A 19,719-nucleotide genomic window follows, 5' to 3' on the forward strand; every position below is an offset into this window, starting at 1 on the left:
GGACCAACAACACCACCACTCTTGTCAAGAGGGCATCTCTACTTCCTAAGGCAGCTGAAGAAATGTGGCATGCCACCCCGGGTCCTCTCCAAATATTATTGCTGCACCATCGAGAGCGTCCTGACCGGTTGCATTACGGCTTGGTACTGTCAGGAATTTCTCCGTCCATGACTGCAAGGCCCTTCAGATGGTGATGAAGACAGTCCAGCACATCAATGGAACCATGCTCTCACCCTTCCAGGACATCTACTCACAATGGTGCCTGAGGAAGGCCTGCAGCATCATCAAGGACCCCACACACCCCAGCCATGAGCTCCTCACCTCATTACCATTGGCCAGACGGTATCGGAGCATAAGGTCTGATACCAACAGGCTCAGTCAGTTTCTATCTAAAAGCCATCAGACTTCTGAACACTTGAACTGGACTGACCACCTGCACTGACTCTCCTCACCTTAGCACACATGCACACACTCACACACGCACACACACACACACACACACTCACTCATCCACACACATGCACACACACACACATACATTCATACTACACACATCACAATTGCTGCTGATAAATTGTGCCTTCCTGTATTATACTTATGCTAAACATTTTATTCTATTATACTGAGCCATTTACTTTATGTTCATATTCTTATCTTTTATTATTTCTTATTGTTGTTGCATTGTCTAGAAGGAACCTGCAAGTAAGCATTTTGTTGGACGTTGTATTCCATGTGTATCCTGTACATACGACTAATACAACTTGAAACATTAATTACAGGGGAAGCCCAGTAGCTGAAACAAAAGAGGAGGAGGTTCATCAGAGGAAAGTAGCCTACAGCTCAGGCCTCGTATTACCATTTAAATTACTAACCAGATTGGCTTGGTCTGATGAAATACATCATTTACCAGGCTCTCTAAAGGTTTATCTGGCTGAAACAATAGACAATCAGGAGGGTACTGTGACTGTCACTGGAGAGTAGACAGGTGCTACCGGTGTGTAGCAGGTCCTCACCAGCATCCAGGTAACAGCTTCTTTATGGCACAAATAAAACATGGAATAATGTATTCCTGTCCTCACACTGCCACTTTCTGTGATTGAACCCAACAGGGAACATATCAAACATATTTAACAGCTGGCCTGTTTCTTTGAGGCTAGCGTGTCTGTGTCAGTGGTCGGTGCAAAAACAGATTGTTTTTCTGCTACTCTAGATATTCTAATTCTAGAAGAATTTGTGTATCTGTGATATTATAAATCCATCTATCAATGTCGAGAAGCACTTTGATAAGCAGACTAACCCCTTTGTCCTGTCTGTCTCTCCTCTGAAGAAGATGGCCCTGCTGTGCTGACAGCATTCAGGATGATCCTATTAACAGGTACGGGCAGATGAAAGGCTTAATGTGACGCCTGTCTGTCTGTCCATCCTTTCATCCTCTCCTCTCCAAACCTCACCTCCTAGTCAGTGGCTGTGTCTGTGGCTGTGTGTACTGTTGTTGGTGACTCTGGGGCTTGTGCTGTTTGCTCTCTGCTCAGCCTCCCTCCCTTCATGCCAGCGGCTGCAGAGCCAGGCTCCTCATAGCGCCAAACCCAGCCCTATGCTACTCTGCATTTCCTGGTCATGTGTGAGTAAGTGCCAAGGCCCTGGGTTTACCAGTGGATCGAGGAAATGACCTTTCAAATCCAATACGCTACATTTATTGAATTTACCTATACCATATTTGACATTTAAAATATATTTTTTCACGTGATTTTGTTGGGATAATTTCATCTGTGCATCTCACTGTGGATGATTTGATATTTCAGAAAGGTAAACATGAGCAGAAAGCTGCCACATCTCTCCCTTTATAAAGATCTAGGGCCAAGGCTTAAGGCCAACACTCCTAGCAGATGCTGAAAGAACACCTGCACTGAGTGCATAAACCTTTGTGCTTTTATCCAGCATCTAAGAAATAAAATAAACTAGGTGGTTCGAGCCCTGAATGCTGATTGGCTGAAAGCCATGGTATATCAGACCGTATACCACAGGTATGAGTGACAAAACATTTATTTTGAATGCTCTAATTACGTTGGTAACTAGTTTATAATAGCAATAAGACACCTCTGGGGTTTGTGGTATATGGTCAATGTACCACAGCTAAGGGTTGTATCCAGGCACTCTGCTTTGCGTCGTGCCTAAGAACAGCCCTTAGCTGTGGTATATTGGCCATATACCACACCCCCTCGGGCCTTATTGCTTTATTGGATGTGCATGACAATGTGAGATATTTATCCCTCCAGACTGCCCACTGAAGGTACTGGTAGGTCAGCTACAGTAGGACGAGATGTTTTCTAGGACTTCACCAATGGGGTTATCGATGTCAGTTTAATTTAGACTGTGCTGGAGACTACAGATGTGTTTACAGTAAGTGGGTGTTCTGCAGACAGTAGGCCTAAGTGGGTGTTATTTAGATGTACAGCTTCACAAGTGGATCTCCTACTATCTGAATGTGTATCTAGTTCCAGGAGGTGGTACACTACATGACCAAATGTATGTGGACACCTGCTCGTCGAACATCTCATTCCAAAATCATGAGCATTAATATGGAGTTGGTCCCCCTTGGTGCTATAACAGCCTCCACTCTTCTGGGAAGGCTTTCCACTAGATGTTGGAACATTGCTGCGGGGACTTTCTTCCATTCAGCCACAAGAGCATTAGTGAGGTCGGGCACTGATGTTGGGCGATTAGGCCTGGCTCGCAGTCGGCGTTCCAATTCATCCCAAAGGTGTTCGATGGGGTTGAGGTCAGGGCTCTGCAGGCCAGTCAAGTTCTTCCACACCGATCTCGACAAACCATTTCTGTATGGACCTCGCTTTGTGCACAGGGGCATTGTCATGCTGAAACAGGAAAGGGCCTTTCCCAAACTGCTGCCAAAAAGTTTGAAGCACAGAATTGTCTAGAATGTCATTGTATGCTGTAGCGTTAAGATTTCCCTTCACTGGAACTAAGAGGCCTAGCCCGAACCATGAAAAACAGCCCCAGACCATTATTCCTCTTCCACCAAACTTTACAGTTGGCACTATGCTATGAGGCAGGTAGCGTTCTCCTGGCATCCGCCAAACCCAGATTAGTCCGTCGGACTGCCAGATGGTGAAGCGTGATTCATCCCTCCAGAGAACTCGTTTCCACTGCTCCAGAGTCCAATGGCGGCGAGCTTTACACCACTCCAGTCGACGCTTGGCATTGCGCATGGTGATCTTAGGCTTGTGTGCGGCTGCTCTGCCATTTCATTAAGCTCCCAACAAACAGTTATTGTGCTGACGTTGCTTCCAGAGGCAGTTTGGAACTCAGTAGTGAGTGTTGCAACTGAGGACAGACGATTATGTGCGCTTCAGCACTCGGCGGTCCCGTTCTGTGAGCTTGTGTGGCCTACCACTTCGCGGCTGAGCCGTTGTTGCTCCTAGATGTTTCCACTTCACAATAACAGCACTTACAGTTGACCAGGGTTGAGGTGGCGTCCTATGACGGTGCCACGTTGAAAGTCACTGAGCTCTTCAGTAAGGCCATTCTACTGCCAATGTTTGTCTATGGAGATTGTATGGCTGTGTGCTCCATTTTATACACTTTATACAACGGGTGTGGCTGAAATAGCCGAATCCACAAATTTGAAGGGATGTCCACATATCTATGTATGTATGTATGTATGTATGTATGTATATATATATATATATATATATATATATATATATATATATATATATATATATATATATATATATATATATACACATATATATATATATATATATACACATATATATATATATATATATATATATATATATATATATATATATATATATATATATATATATATATATATATATATATATATATATATATATATATATATATATACATACAGTGGGGGAAAAAAGTATTTAGTCATTTTGAGTGAAAACCTCCTTCCATCAGCAAGGGCATTGAAGATGAAACGTGGCTGGGTCTTTCAGCATGACAATGATCCCAAATACACCGCCCGGGCAACGAAGGAGTGGCTTCGTAAGAAGCATTTCAAGGTCCTGGAGTGGCCTAGCCAGACTCCAGATCTCAACCCCATAGAAAATCTTTGGAGGGAGTTGAAAGTCCGTGTTGCCCAGCGACAGTCCCAAAACATCACTGCTCTAGAGGAGATCTGCATGGAGGAATGGGCCAAAATACCAGCAACAGTGTGTGAAAACCTTGTGAAGACTTACAGAAATGTTTGACCTGTGTCATTGCCAACAAAGGGTATATGAACAAAGTATTGAGAAACTTTTGTTATTGACCAAATACTTATTTTCCACCATAATTTGCAAATAAATTCATAAAAAATCCTACAATGTGATTTTCTGGATTCTTTTTCCTCATTTTGTCTGTCATAGTTGACGTGTACCTATGATGAAAATTACAGGCCTCTCTCATCTTTTTAAGTGGGAGAACTTGCACAATTGGTGGCTGACTAAATACTTGTTTCCCCCACTGTATATATATATATATATATATGTGTATTTTTGTGTTAAACCATACTGTGGTAGTTTTATTTGACGATATGTGTTTCCCATTGTATTCATTTTTGAAAACATAGAAAAATGTATGTTGCTTGGGTGCTGAGGTGTATGTGAACGTATGTATACTATGCGTATACTATACTGTTAATGTGTGTGTGTTTGTGTGTGCATGCATACCTGCGTGTGTGTGTGTTTCTGCATGTGTGTGTATGTGCTGCTATATATTCAGTGGGGGAAAAAAGTATTTAGTCAGCCACCAATTGTGCCAGTTCTCCCACTTAAAAAGATGAGAGAGGCCTGTAATTTTCATCATAGGTACACGTCAACTATGACAGACAAATTGAGGAAAAAAAATCCAGAAAATCACATTGTAGGATTTTTAATGAATTTATTTGCAAATTATGGTGGAAAATAAGTATTTGGTCACCTACAAACAAGCAAGATGTCTGGCTCTCACAGACCTGTAACTTCTTCTTTAAGAGGCTCCTCTGTCCTCCACTCGTTACCTGTATTAATGGCACCTGTTTGAACTTGTTATCAGTATAAAAGACACCTGTCCACAACCTCAAACAGTCACACTCCAAACTCCACTATGGCCAAGACCAAAGAGCTGTCAAAGGACACCAGAAACAAAATTGTAGACCTGCACCAGGCTGGGAAGACTGAATCTGCAATAGGTAAGCAGCTTGGTTTGAAGAAATCAACTGTGGGAGCAATTATTAGGAAATGGAAGACATACAAGACCACTGATAATCTCCCTCGATCTGGGGCTCCACGCAAGATCTCACCCCGTGGGGGTCAAAATGATCACAAGAACGGTGAGCAAAAATCCCAGAACCACACAGGGGGACCTAGTGAATGACCTGCAGAGAGCTGGGACCAAAGTAACAAAGCCTACCATCAGTAACACACTACGCCGCCAGGGACACAAATCCTGCAGTGCCAGACGTGTCCCCCTGCTTAAGCCAGTACATTTCCAGGCCCGTCTGAAGTTTGCTAGAGTGCATTTGGATGATCCAGAAGAGGATTGGGAGAATGTCATATGGTCAGATGAAACCAAAATATAACTTTTTGGTAAAAACTCAACTCGTCGTGTTTGGAGGACAAAGAATGCTGAGTTGCATCCAAAGAACACCATACCTACTGTGAAGCATGGGGGTGGAAACATCATGCTTTGGGGCTGTTTTTCTGCAAAGGGACCAGGACGACTGATCTGTGTAAAGGAAAGAATGAATGGGGCCATGTATCGTGAGATTTTGCGTGAAAACCTCCTTCCATCAGCAAGGGCATTGAAGATGAAACGTGGCTGGGTCTTTCAGCATGACAATGATCCCAAACACACCGCCCGGGCAACGAAGGAGTGGCTTCGTAAGAAGCATTTCAAGGTCGTGGAGTGGCCTAGCCAGTCTCCAGAACTCAACCCCATAGAAAATCTTTGGAGGGAGTTGAAAGTCTGTGTTGCCCAGCGACAGCCCCAAAACATCACTGCTCTAGAGGAGATCTGCATGGAGGAATGGGCCAAAATACCAGCAACAGTGTGTGAAAACCTTGTGAAGACTTACAGAAAACGTTTGACCTGTGTCATTGCCAACAAAGGGTATATGAACAAAGTATTGAGAAACTTTTGTTATTGACCAAATACTTATTTTCCACCATAATTTGCAAATAAATTCATTAAAAATCCTACAATGTGATTTTCAGGATTTTTTTTTCTCATTTTGTCTGTCATAGTTGACGTGTACCTATGATGAAAATTACAGGCCTCTCTCATCTTTTTATGTGGGAGAACTTGCACAATTGGTGGCTGACTAAATACTTTTTTCCCCCACTGTAAATGTCTCATAAAAGTCCGTCTTTGGTAACACACTCCCTCCCCCTCTCTCTGTGTTTGTTCAGCTCTGGACTGATAATGACTGTGCTTCACTAGACAAAAGACAGTTAGCAGTACAATCCTCACAGCTTGGCACAGCTTCTGTGGAAAACCCCTCTGCTAGTTTGACCTTCATAGGGGTTAGGGATGCTTGTGCTCAGACTCATCTGGCTGGCTGTCAGTCTCAACATCATTCCTAGCTCATGAGTTGTCTCTATAATTTACCTCTCAGCTGTACAGGGCGGCTCCCTCAAGCCTCTCATTGGCTTGCAAAGCACTCAGTCAAACCTCTTGTTCGTAAAAAAATATCCCCCTCATCCAATGAAAGAAAGGCTCAGGGCAGAAGGAGTCCTTCCTTAGTAAGCTAGATTGTGGCATGTCTGAGGGAACCACAGGGCCTCTGACTGAGCTGCAGCCCCTCCCCCATCCCTCCTTGCACGTGGAGGCCTAACCTCCCCCACGGGAAGTGCTTGTTTCCCAGCATTCAGAAATAACCAGGCGGCACTGCAACATGAGCACATTCCCTCTAGCAGTGTCTATCGGGCTGGGGGAGTATTCTGCTCTGCTGCTGGAATGCTGTGTGTTTCTGTCTGTGTGTGTCTAGATGGAAAGTGTGCTTTTGTGCTAGTGTTTATGGGTCTTTATAGGTATATGTGTTTAGTTCTTTCCCCTGGTTTTATCTCTGAGAGCTCTTGAGAGAGTGAGTGTCTTCATGCATATATCACCATGCTGTTGCCCTGAGGGCAGTCCATGTCAACACAGTGTTGTGTGGGGGTGTTCTGACATCTGACCACAACACAGTTCCACTGACTGACTAATGCTGTTTTCTTCACATCAGCAATCCCTGTCCTCAATATAGAACTATTACGTAATAGGAGGGAGAATGACTCGATCATCTGCAAAATCATTGGCAAATCTGTAGAAAAGGAATGTGGGTGGAAACAGAGTGATCGGTCATGGGATTTCAGGGGCTTCCAGTAGTGTATCTGATGACGTTACAAAGTAATTTTAGTTAAATAACATAGCTTTATTTTTCTAGGATTAATTTAGCCAATTGTAGTGAAGGTATCATATATGACCACAGTGAACAAGTTTGACATTTTCATATCAATTGTATGTTGTGTCTCATTAAGACCTATTATGCTAATCGGTGTGATGAGGCTGGAATAATTATGCTTCTGGACTAGTGAGGTAAAATATTTCAAAGACAAATAACCCATTGCTTTCTCTCTCTCAATTAAATGAGTGGATACACATTTCTGTACACATATTACTATGGCATTTGTACATTGTAAATAGTTTGCTGTTAAAGGGGCAATCCTTAGACCTATCCCTCTGGGCACAGACCTCAGTTCAACGTCAATTTTTTATTTACATTTGGTTGAGTTGTCAACGAACGTGAATTCACCATGACATTGGATTTAGGTTAAAAGTTGGGTGAAAAAAGATGGAATTCCCTTACGTTGATGACTTTTTACAAATCCAATCAGTTTTCCACGATGATTCAATGTAATCACATTTTATTTGTTTATTGAAATGATGTGGAAACAACATTGATTCAACCAGTTTTTGCCCAGTGGGATAGATGCAAGGACTGACCTTCCAAGATATCAAAATTATAGTTTTAAGCATGTTTTGAGGCTAAACAGTGTTTGTTTACATTTACAATGTTTACAAACATTGGATTAAAACTAGTTTATATTTTGGGTTCTGATGGGGTTTGACAGTCTTCTTCAAGAATCAATGGGCTCATATATATCATTATACTGTACTGTATATCCTAAGTCCAAAAATGGATGTAGCAACTGCAGATTGCCCCTTTAAACTCATCTCTGCTCCTGTTTATTTTCTCCGCACAGAGGAATATAATGGCCACAGTCATAATAACTCCATAGAGGACGGAGGGACACAGCTACCTGGACACACAGAGGTGAGTCCCATGACCCCATGTTGACCTGCCTGGACCCTGTCCTTTCCCTCAACATTAACATATCCCTGCCCTAGTTGACTTCCCAAGCTCTCTGTGCTGTAATGCAGCAGTGTTCTGCAATGCAACGGGCAAATTCATTGAAAGCAACAACAACAACAACACATCAGATTATTTACATGATAAAGGTTAACGCAATTCTGAAGGTGTACTGGATTAGTAGATTCATTTTTGCACTTATGTGCGTATATGGCTGTACGAAATGTATGATTATGTGCTTGTTTTTAGTCTTCCTCCACATGCTTGATCAAACCTCATCCATGATCAATATTGTTGACCAATAGTGAGTGTGTATTGAAAAGAGGTTGTTTTGCATGCCTTTGTCTACCTTGCCTACATTGGAAACAACTGACCTCTTTATACTACTGTTCTCATTGTTCAGTCACAAGACCTCAGTGTCTCTCAGAGAGCTCCTCTCTTTATCAGATTAGCGCTCCCCAGGCAATAAGCACAAACTAAAATACTACCTACAGAGAGAATATTAGTGTGTCTGTGTCGGTGTTCTCTATCCAGCAGGAATCTGTTGTTCAAGGACGAGGGAACTTGAACACTTTCTCCCACACTCATATTCAAGCATGCTTTGACACATAAAGGTGGAAGGCCATACATTTCAAATTGTTCTAATATGCTTTCTCCAACTTAATTCTGTTGATGATCATATGAATTGTATGCTGTATCCACACCCTGTTTCCTTCCTCCCTGTTTGTGGGTGTGGGGGCTGATAAACAAAAGGGGAGGGGCTCTGTTTCTATTCCTGATCACAGTGTGTCCTCCAGAACCAGGATACTGCTTTATATAGGGATCCACCTATGCTTTGTCGCACACAAAGCTAATTGGACTGAAGTGCTTTTCCTCCTAGTCACACGGTGAAACAGACCCCACACAGGCAATCCTTCTTCACAAATTAAGTTCAAAAGATGATGTAGGACCTGGAATCAGTGAACATAATCTTAGCCGATTGGATCCAGGTCCAAGGCTGTGTCGATAAGGTTTTTCCCCCTGTGTCATCCTGACTGCAGGGCATAGCACTGTACATACTTAGCTATACCCCTCAGGTGGAATAACACCAGGAGTAAACAAACCTAGTTGAGAAACAGCCTTTAACCCACTGTATATACAATCTCCTGAATTTCACAAGCATTTTACTTTTTGACAATGGTGCAGTTTCTCTATACTGAGACTTTCTCCTGCACATGCTTAATATGCTTATAAATCAACTGGAGTGTGGAGTGTTGAACTGAGGGTAGCTGCAACCCTGGCAAACTGGAGAGTGGAGCGTTGTGATTGAAGAGTATTGTCAGTGCCAGGTTTGGGGCTTGAATCAAGAAGTGGCTGTATACTGGTCTGGGATGATCTGAGAATATCAAGGATAGGTTTAACGTTATTATAAAAACCAGAAAGTTCATTTCAGGCCCTAGTGCAGTATGTACCTCTTTGCTTGCCATAGTTGAGGGCTAAGTTTAGTATAATGATAGGCATGACTTTTTGCAAGTCACTGGAAGATGTCCAGGATCCACTGCCTCTTAACTCCTATTCAAGTTACATAAGACAAACCACACAAAGAGAGAAGGTCCACACTCATTACAAAAATAAATCTGTTTATTTCATTTTGGGGCGTGTCCTAAACTATATACTAAACTACTACCATGTACTTTTAATGTGCTTTTAACGTACATCGTCACATTCAGTAAACAGATGTTCTCTGTTCATAGGAGGAGGAGAGAAATAGTCTGTGTGTTTTCTGACACTCTTCTCTGTCTGCCCTCCAGACTGACAGACTACAGCAGAACAAAGACACTGTGTTCTTCAGGGACGGGGTTCGCAGGATTGATTTCATACTGTCCTACCTAGATGACAAGGATGGAGAGAAGAAGCAGGTGGGCAGCATAGTGCACCATAATCAACACAGAGACAGAGAGCATTGTGTGGTTACAGAGAGACACATGACAGTTTATAAACACGGACATGACAGCACAGTGCATTAACCTTGGATTGGTCAGGCTTGCTTTGACCACATGACCAGCCTGAATCAGTGTATTAAGAGGAGAAGGTGGCTAATAAGAAGTGGTTGACAAGTTGCCAGTGGTTGAAACTTTGTTGTTGGGGAAATTGACAGAGAGGCAAAGATGTCATGCCACAGACAGACCATGGACAAACCAAGTTTCACTAATGCAAGGCTATGATGCCTGTGCCCTCTAGCTTCTGATTTTGGGACTTTGAGAATGCTGTGACTGGTGCCAGGCATTCTTTCAACAGAGCCTCTACAAGAACAAAATGGATCCTCCCCAGGATAAATGATGAGAGTGAACACAAGGACGGATGGAAGGATAAAGTGATAGCAGCAATGATAGAAGGGGAGGGAGATACAAGGATAAATGCTTTTCAGCCCTGGTCCTTGCTATTGCGTAAAGTGCATGTGTGTCTGTCTCTGTGTATTTGTACAGGAGAGGAGGAGGGAGTTTGAGGCCAACCTTAAGAAGGCTGGATTGGAGCTTGAGAATGAGGACAAATCGGTGAGTTACCCATCCGTAGCACGCTGGTGTCCTCTAGTGGTCATCATGCAGCAGCACATCACATTACTGCAAAGTGGGGAATATCTCAGCAGAGAGCTTTCTTAAAGGGGAATTCCACTCCACAGTCTTCTTTCCTCAGTGGTAGAAGGGTGTCTAACATACACAAAACATTAGGAACACCTGCTCTTTCCATGACATAGACTAACCAGGTGAAATCCAGGTGAAAGCTACAATATAAGGAAGGTGTTCCTAATGTTTGGTATACTCGGTGTATGTTTCTATTTGTTTTCTTTGCAACCTTTTAGGTGAAAATGTGTACTATATTCAAATGGAGAATTTAGAAAATTAGTACATTTACTCAATCTTTTAAACGATTCCTCTGTTTTGTGCTTAAATATATGGTCAGTCAAATTGCCTCGCTCTGTCCTCTCTCTCAACTCATTCCTCTTAGGACTCAGATGATCTGAAAACGCACTTCCTGAAGATCCACGCCCCGTGGGAGGTGTTGGCCACCTACGCTGACGTGCTGAAGATCAAGGTTCCCTTTAAGGCCAGTGACATCCCCCACGGACAGGACGTTCCACTGGAGTGGCTCTCCCGACCGTTCCGCCTGCCAGAGAGCGTGATGCGCCCACAGCCTGACTACTTCACCTCTCCATTTGATAAGGACAAGATAGACTTCTTCCTCATCGACAACCGAGACACCTTCTTTCCCCCCTCCACACGCAACAGAATAGTGAGTACAGTATCTTAACACAGAATCCACAGACACACACACACACACACTGATCTGATGTCCCTTCCTGTCAGGTGTACTACATCCTGTCTCGCTGTCCGTACTATAAAGAGGACCGCAAGGAGAGAGACAAGAAAGGTATCAAGCGGTTGCTGAACAACGGGACCTACACCTCAGCCTTCCCACTTCATGATGTAAGAAACACGTGACGCCCTACCTACATCTGCACGTTTACATAAGGACAGTAGATTTAATGTGATGATGTCAGATTTGTTCTAAAACTAGAACTGATTATGCTCCTGTCTCCTATGCTGTCAGTGTCGATACTGGGAGAGGGACACAAATGACCAGTGTGAGAGCGAACGCTACCACCTCTATAAGAATTGGGCTAGGTTCCTCTGTTTCTACAAGGAGCAGCCCCTCAACCTCATCAGGTCAGACAACATCGGCTGGACATCGGTTACATTTCCCCCATGCATAGACGCAATGATCTACAGGGGGGGGGGCTTTAAACTTACTCTTGAAAGTTGTAATAGTAGAATGCACAAGGTGCAATTTCGAAATTGGATAGTGCATCATCAGTTCCTCTTGTCATGTCAGTCATTGCATACCTTAGAGAGCTATTTATAACTTGTCATAAATGTCCAGATCAACTAGCCCATGTCAACTAACGTTTTTTTATTTAGGTTTTTTAGCCCATAGATATTGTTGTAATAATTGTTGTCACTCAAATATCACATGAATACACATTACACATCGCAAAATGTATAGAATTGCAAGAAAATTAGCTTTAAAACTGCAAAATGTTCTTTGCACCCCATGACAAAATGTGTAGAATTGCAGGAAATAACCTGCAACATTCTCTCCACCAACAAGAGGGGTGTGAACAGTTTGTGTCATGAACAGTGCTTGTGCCCATAGAAATAGACATGGCGCATGTGCACACGCAGGGGGGACGCAGGATGTTCCCCAATGCTGGAAGGGGGGCCCCGAGTGAAACATGTTGGGAACCCCTGGTCTATAAGACCATGCAAATACTAAGTGTCCCTACTCCCTAATGTCAAATAAGTTGAATTAGCTCTGTGTTATTAACAGGAAGTATTATGGGGAGAAGATTGGGATCTACTTTGCCTGGCTGGGCTTCTACACAGAGATGTTGTTCTTTGCTGCGGTCATGGGCGTCATATGTTTTACCTACGGTGTGCTAAGCTACGATGACAATTTAACAAGGTTAGTACCACCAGGGGGCAGAAAGGTGCCTTATTTGAAAAATAGGAAAACAGTTAATTTGCTGCGTTTAAACAGGCAGCCCAATTCTAATATTTTTCCCGATTATTGGCAGAAGATCTGATCTCATTGGTCAAAATACCAATTATTGGGCTGCCTGTTTAAACACAGCCTTTGAATCATGCCCAAGTGGGCTCTCATAGACACATACATACACACACACACACACACACACCTGATGGTGTGTATTCAATATAATAATAATAATGATTATGTAAAAAAATATATACATCTTTGTTGTTGCACATCCAACAGTACACTAAATCACACAACTTTGTCAGTCTATACAGGACATGTTTAATCACGTCATATCAAATGTATTAATGTTCTTTCTCACTTTCTATTCTTCCTCTTTATCTCTCCCACAGTAAGGAGATCTGTGACCCCAGCATTGGAGGGAGTATTGTGATGTGTCCGCTGTGTGATAAGAAGTGTAGTTACTGGAAGCTCAACTCCACGTGCCTCTCATCCTGGGTAAGGGAACATACACAGTTTATTCTGTCATAACGTAATCTTTCCTCAAATGGCTAATCATAACTCTTGATGATTAGCCATTACATCTAATTCTTGATGGCTCCTCACACTTAAAAATAATGGCTGTGTAAATATTATGCATGACTAGCTTATTCTTATATTGTTTAAACCAGCCTGTCAATCAAAGCCAGTGAGATCTCCCATGCTGAGTGTGCAGTATGTCATCTTGCTGTGGCCAAAGCACAGCATGTCATTTTGTCTGGGTGGTTAGGAGCTCATCCTGTGCTGTGTTCCGTCTTCCAGCAATCCCATCTGTTTGATAACGAGGGGACCGTGTTCTTTGCTATGTTTATGGGGATCTGGGGTAAGTGTCTGTCCACTCTGTTGTTGCTCTATTTAACCTGTTGGACAATTACAGTACATCCCCTGTGAGGGAGACAGACTGTTACTGTTAGAGTTTAATGACCCGCCAACTCCCTGTCGGTTCTGCAGTGACTCTGTTCCTGGAGTTCTGGAAGCGGCGGCAGGCCCAGTTGGAATATGAGTGGGACCTGGTGGATTTCGAGGAGGAGCAGCAGCAGCTCCAGATCCGCCCGGAGTTTGAGACCAGGTGCACTGACCAGAGACTCAACCGGATCACCCAGGTACGGGCTGACAACTTGTTAATACATACTACTTGTAATACTGTGAAAATTCTAAAGTATTCAATGTAAAGTACTGACTGGGCTTTCTGTTCTTTGTTACTGTGCAGGAAATGGAGCCATACCTACCCCTCCCCAAAAAGTGTGGTCGCTTTTGCCTCTCAGGGGTTACTGTTCTGTTCTGGGTAAGCCAACATACTACACAAATTCTGTGTGTCTGCAAGCATTTGTTCGCGCCATTGTGCAGTATACTGGATGTGCATGTGGATTCTGTATTCTCCACAGATACTTCTGATTGTGGCCTGTATCACTGGGGTGATAGTCTACAGGCTGGCTGTGTATGCAGCCTTCGCCAGCATCATGAAGGACAGCCCCACTAAAAAGATCCATCTGGTGGGCTCTCTCATCACCCCGCAGCTTGCTACCTCTGTCACCGCCTCCTTTATCAACTTTGTCATCATTATGATCCTCAACTTCTTCTATGAGCGAGTGGCCATCTGGATCACTGATATGGGTGAGGAGGAGAAGATCGTTATCATGATGATTATCTCAGGAGGAGCAGGAAATGCAGGGAAAAGGAACACAGATGGCACATCAAGTTAAAGTGATGTTTACCCCAAGTCACATTTCCTACTCATTTTTTACATTTTCTCTACTATAAATATTCACTGATACCTCAGAAATACGTTGCACCCATTAGTGTATGCCTCTGACCTCCTACTACTTGATCCAACAGAAATTCCCAAGACACATCTGGAGTATGAAAACAAGTTGACAATGAAGATGTTCCTCTTCCAGTTTGTCAACTACTATTCCTCATGTTTCTACGTGGCCTTCTTCAAGGGCAAATTTGTGGGTTACCCAGGCAACTACACTTACATGTTTGGCAAATACAGCAGGCTGAGGAACGAGGAGGTGAGCTTTTTCACACAGCATCTACAGCATATCAACACATCATTCTACTATATGCAACTCACTTTTGAAGAATGAACTACAGTATTTATGTTTTGATGTCAAACCTAACTGTTAAACACCCACTGCAACTTGTCCCAGTGTGACCCAGGAGGCTGTCTGATTGAGCTGACCACCCAGCTGGTGATCATCATGACAGGGAAGCAGCTGTGTGGGAACATCCAGGAGGCCTTACTGCCGTGAGTTACACTGACCTCTCACCAACTTCTGATAGACTGCGAAATGTACCTCGATCACCTTTCAGTTGCATATGTAATCCACCATGGGGTGTGAACCAGCTTGAACTTGTTAAAGATGTACGACATTCAGTATGTAAATTGTACACGTGCCCTCCTCAGAGTTCAATTTTCTCTCGATCTATGTTGTATCCTGTCAGGCTGCTGAGGAACTGGTGGTGCAGCAGGAAGGCCCGGAAAAACCAGTACAGCCGCTGGGAGCAGGACCACGACCTGCAGAACTTCAGCCAGCTGGGCCTTTTCTATGAGTACCTGGAGATGGGTAAGAAGGCCCCTAACCCACTTCACTCTCTTCCCACATAGACAGGAGACTGTGTAGGTCTGTTCATCAACATGCTCTCTTTCTCTCTTTCCCTCCTACTCAATGCAGTAATCCAGTTTGGCTTCATCACTCTGTTTGTGGCCTCTTTCCCCCTGGCCCCCCTGCTGGCCCTCTGTAACAACATCCTGGAGGTCAGAGTGGACGCCTGGAAGTTCACCACCCAGTTCCGCCGGCCTGTGGCGGCCAAGGCCCACAACATCGGAGCCTGGCAGGAGATCCTCAATGTGGTGGCCATCTTGTCCGTTGTCACCAATGTGAGTAGGAGTAAAGCTGGTTGCATCATTGTTGTTATTAAGCTGTAGCCACATTGTTGTTATCAAGTGTTCAAATCTATGTCTTTACTGTTGAACAGGCCCATTTTATCATTCATATATACTGTATAATCAGAATACATAAATAAATAGTTAAATGTGTCTCTGATCCCATCTCATGCTCTCTCATCTCCCCAGGCATTCATCATGGCCTTTACTTCAGACATGATCCCCCGCCTGGTCTACCTGTATGCCTACCACCCTGGCTCTGAAGCCACCATGAGTGGCTACATCAACAGCAGCCTGTCAGTGTATGACATCTCCCAGATCCCTCTCCTCAGTACGCCCGAGGATGGGGCGATTCCTGCCTGGTTCAACAGCTCCTTCATCACCACCTGCAGGTGGGTAGAGACCGCAATGCCAGGCCACTCACATGCACATTTTATACACCCTTTGTCTTGACTTCACTTGAAGTCTTGACTATGGAGCTCTGATTGTATTCATCCAGATGTTTACCGAGGACTGCACAGGTCAATGCTTGGGGTTTAGCAGTATTGAATGTAGTTGCTGTGTCCTGACATTGGCCCTATATGTTGTCTCAGGTATCGTGACTACCGCTACCCTCCAGGCCACCAGAGGCAGTACTCCCAAACTATGCAGTTCTGGCACATCCTGGCAGCCAAACTGGCCTTCATCATTATCATGGAGGTAAGCCATCCAAAATATGTCTATCAAACACAGCACATCTCTCCCTTCTAAACCAGCAGGTGCTCTCTACATTACATACAGTATGCACCAGAGCCCAGTCTTTGCTATCACTGTCTTTCAACATGTTATCATCTGTACTTCATAAGGTGAGTGTGTGATAATGGTATGCTCTGTAAAAACCCTCTTCCTTTCCCATCAGCACGTGGTGTTTGTGGTGAAGTTCTTTGTGGCCTGGCTGATCCCGGATGTGCCGTCCGAGGTGAAGGCTCGGATCAAACGGGAACGTTACCTCATCCAGGAATACCTGCACAGCTACGAGGTTGAGAAGCTCAAGATCCAGCTGAGTCAGAGTTTTATCATTGAACCCAAACCTGAGGTCTGCACTGCCACCGACAAACATGACGTGTTATCTGAGTGCCTGTAGGCCCCCAATCAGTAACTCTCCTCCACTGATGGTAAACATAAATACAGTAAAGGGCTTCTGTCAGTGGGGCAATCCTATCAACTTTCTCTTTGTTTTGTTTTGTTGTTTGTTAATTCTCTAATGAGCAGCTAGCAGATTTCAACCTTTTCGCCTATATTAGGACTTGCATTGGAGGCAGGGACGGAATAATTTGATCGATGACCACATCTCGTCACCTTTTCTCAGCCTCCAATGCTGTTGCAATGCAATCTCCTATTGTTCAGCTTGATTAATGTGCTCTGTGAAATTATGTTTCTTGTAAGTGAATCAATCATTCACTGCCAGTGTTGATTGTGATAGGATATTATGGAATCCTACAAAAGTATGTGCCAACTTGTTAAGTGTTCAGTTAAATGCTATTGAGTATTGTATTTATTTAGAAAACCCTCTTAGGCCTCACTCCCCCCTATCTGAGATACCTACTGCAGCCCTCATCCTCCACATACAACACCCGTTCTGCCAGTCACATTCTGTTAAAGGTCCCCAAAGCACACACATCCCTGGGTCGCTCTTCTTTTCAGTTCGCTGCAGCTAGCGACTGGAACAAGCTGCAAAACACACTCAAAGTGGACAGTTTTATCTCCATCTCTTCATTCAAAGACTCCATCATGGACACTCTTACTGACAGTTGTGGCTGCTTCGCGTGATGTATTGTTGTCTCTACCTGCTTACCCTTTGTGCTGTTGTCTGTGTCCAATAATGTTTGTACCATGTTTTGTGCTGTTACCATGTTGTGCTGCTGCCATGTTGTGTTGCTAGCATGTTGTTGTCATGTGTTGATGCCATGCTATGTTGTTGTCTTAGGTCTCTCTTTATGTAGTGTTGTGGTGTCTCTCTTGTCGTGATGTGCGTTTTTGTATTTTATTTTTTATTTTTTATCCCAGCCCCCATCTCCACAGGAGGCCTTTTGCCTTTTGGTAGGCCGTCATTGTAAATAAGAATTTGTTCTTAACTGACTTGCCTAGTTAAATAAAGGTTAAATAATATATATATAAATAATAATAATTGTACCAGACAATATACAGCTTCTTGAAAAATTTTAATCTAATGTTCACCTTATCCACAATATCATAATATGTTACTAACATATGTCCAGCAAAGACTGCCAAAGATATCCCATGGCTTTTACCAGCAGCTATGTAATTAATTACCTTCAAAGAAATATGCATGTTTGATAGAAGGTAACATATAAAATCTAATTGATTTGCCTTCAAATGTTGGCATGTTATCTGCTTCAATTTGGCTGTAGCTGGGCTACATTAAATGTGATGTGTTTTCATTTAATTACTGTCATGTATTTGAGATATTTTCATTCGAGTCGATGTAAAAACTGTAAATGAAAGGCCCAATGCAGCCGTTTGTATATTAATATCAAATCATTTCTGGGTAACAATTAAGTACCTTACCGCAATTTATTTCCATAAAAATGTGCTAAAATTGCTTTTTTGCAAAACAATATTTTCTCAAGCAAGAATTTTTCTAGGACTGTCTAGGAGTGGTCTGAGTGGGGAGTGGGAAACGGAAAACTAGCTGTTATTGGCAGAGAGGTTTGGAACTCTCTTTATTATTGGTCTATCAACCAATTTACAACATGGTGATGTCACCATGGAAAGCTGAAACTTCCGTCCATGCAAACCTGATGATTAAAAAGTCCTGTGTAGATTGTATGTTCAACCAGCAACTATTAGGAAATAACACTGATCACATTTTTTCACACTTTTCGAATGTTAGTTTCATCAGCTGTTGTACAATTGCGATATAAACACAGGACAAACAGCATTTTGACAGTCTTTAAAAACAGTTTCTCCCAGCTGGGTAATGATAGATAGAGATACTGTAATGGTAAGAGGGTAATGCACCCATACATCTACTGTATATATGTTGTGTCTGTTAGAGCTTTTTCCAATGGATATAATCTACACTCAGTTTGAAATGTTTTGAGTGGCATATTAAGTCATACCAGACAAAATATTAGCCCTGTTTTTGGGGTCGCATTCCTCTTTCTTGTTTAGATTTATGGCGAGATATGCAACTGTATGTGTGATTTCTTCTGGGGTGGGACCAAAATGTGTTTTTGCCTGTGTTACTCGCACATGTATCTATCTGCTCTTTATGTTGACACTTATCAAACTCCTTGTAAGCAGGAAAATCAGATTCCTCAGCCCTGTTAGTCATTACTCACTTAAGTTAAGTTGCTCATTCCTATCAGCTTTTTCTGTCACACTCTGTGTCTGTATTCAGTAGCACAATGGGAGGCCTTCTCTTTTTAATTTGGTTTTAGCACAGAGCACTTATATGGGACTGATTTTATTTAGCAAATGAGTCTTTCAGACAGAAAACTCCACTACATTATCAGTGTTTTATGTCAATCATTCCAACATGTCTGGATGGTCTCATATTAAAAGGAAAGTTGACTTTAGATTACATGTTTCAAAGCAATTGTTATTCAACTTCAAAAGGGACTGCAGCTTATTGAATCGATTTCAAGTTACTGTAATGTGACTTGTGCAAACAGAGGTGTTAGCTATACAGTATATAGACTCAGAGTATGCATCAGAATCTTGTGTCCCATAGACATTCAAGGTAAGGAAACATGCATAATTTAAGAACTTGGGTGAACTGTCCCCTTTACAGCAATCAATTCTCACTATTTTATCACAGCCTGTATACACATGAAGAATGTTGGGATATGTACAGTAGTTTTCACATTAATTTCAGTAAACAAACTTCACT

At 42.8% G+C, this 19,719-nt stretch overlaps 1 protein-coding gene across 2 annotated transcripts; it reads left to right on the forward strand.

The window, feature by feature from the left end:
- Nucleotides 1–939: 939 nt before the first annotated feature.
- Nucleotides 940–17,442, forward strand: LOC121556299 (anoctamin-5). Of its 2 annotated transcripts, XM_041870210.2 has the most exons (21): nt 940–1,023; nt 1,328–1,375; nt 8,256–8,326; nt 10,153–10,260; nt 10,828–10,896; nt 11,348–11,632; nt 11,707–11,826; nt 11,951–12,066; nt 12,728–12,862; nt 13,288–13,393; nt 13,697–13,757; nt 13,886–14,037; nt 14,145–14,219; nt 14,320–14,548; nt 14,771–14,949; nt 15,088–15,185; nt 15,383–15,504; nt 15,613–15,818; nt 16,014–16,216; nt 16,418–16,523; nt 16,723–17,442. In XM_041870210.2, exons 2-21 carry the CDS (start codon nt 1,360–1,362, stop codon nt 16,945–16,947), a joined length of 2,682 nt encoding a protein of 893 aa, XP_041726144.2. In that variant the 5' UTR covers nt 940–1,023; nt 1,328–1,359; the 3' UTR covers nt 16,948–17,442. The 2 variants fall into 2 exon arrangements, with proteins under 2 accessions (XP_041726144.2, XP_045074818.1); XM_045218883.1 differs by lacking the exons at nt 940–1,023; nt 10,153–10,260 and having other exon boundaries at nt 1,297–1,375.
- The last annotated feature ends 2,277 nt before the right edge of the window (nt 17,443–19,719 follow it).

This window comes from Coregonus clupeaformis, unplaced genomic scaffold (assembly GCF_020615455.1).
Source record: "Coregonus clupeaformis isolate EN_2021a unplaced genomic scaffold, ASM2061545v1 scaf1871, whole genome shotgun sequence".
Classification (NCBI taxonomy): domain Eukaryota; kingdom Metazoa; phylum Chordata; class Actinopteri; order Salmoniformes; family Salmonidae; genus Coregonus; species Coregonus clupeaformis.

Excerpts from the sequence above, each read along its gene's own strand:
- LOC121556299 (XM_041870210.2), top strand. Across the intron at positions 12,863-13,287 it reads TACGATGACAATTTAACAAG|TAAGGAGATCTGTGACCCCA; the intron begins GTTAGTACCACC and ends TCTCTCCCACAG. Across the intron at positions 14,220-14,319 it reads GGGTTACTGTTCTGTTCTGG|ATACTTCTGATTGTGGCCTG; the intron begins GTAAGCCAACAT and ends TATTCTCCACAG.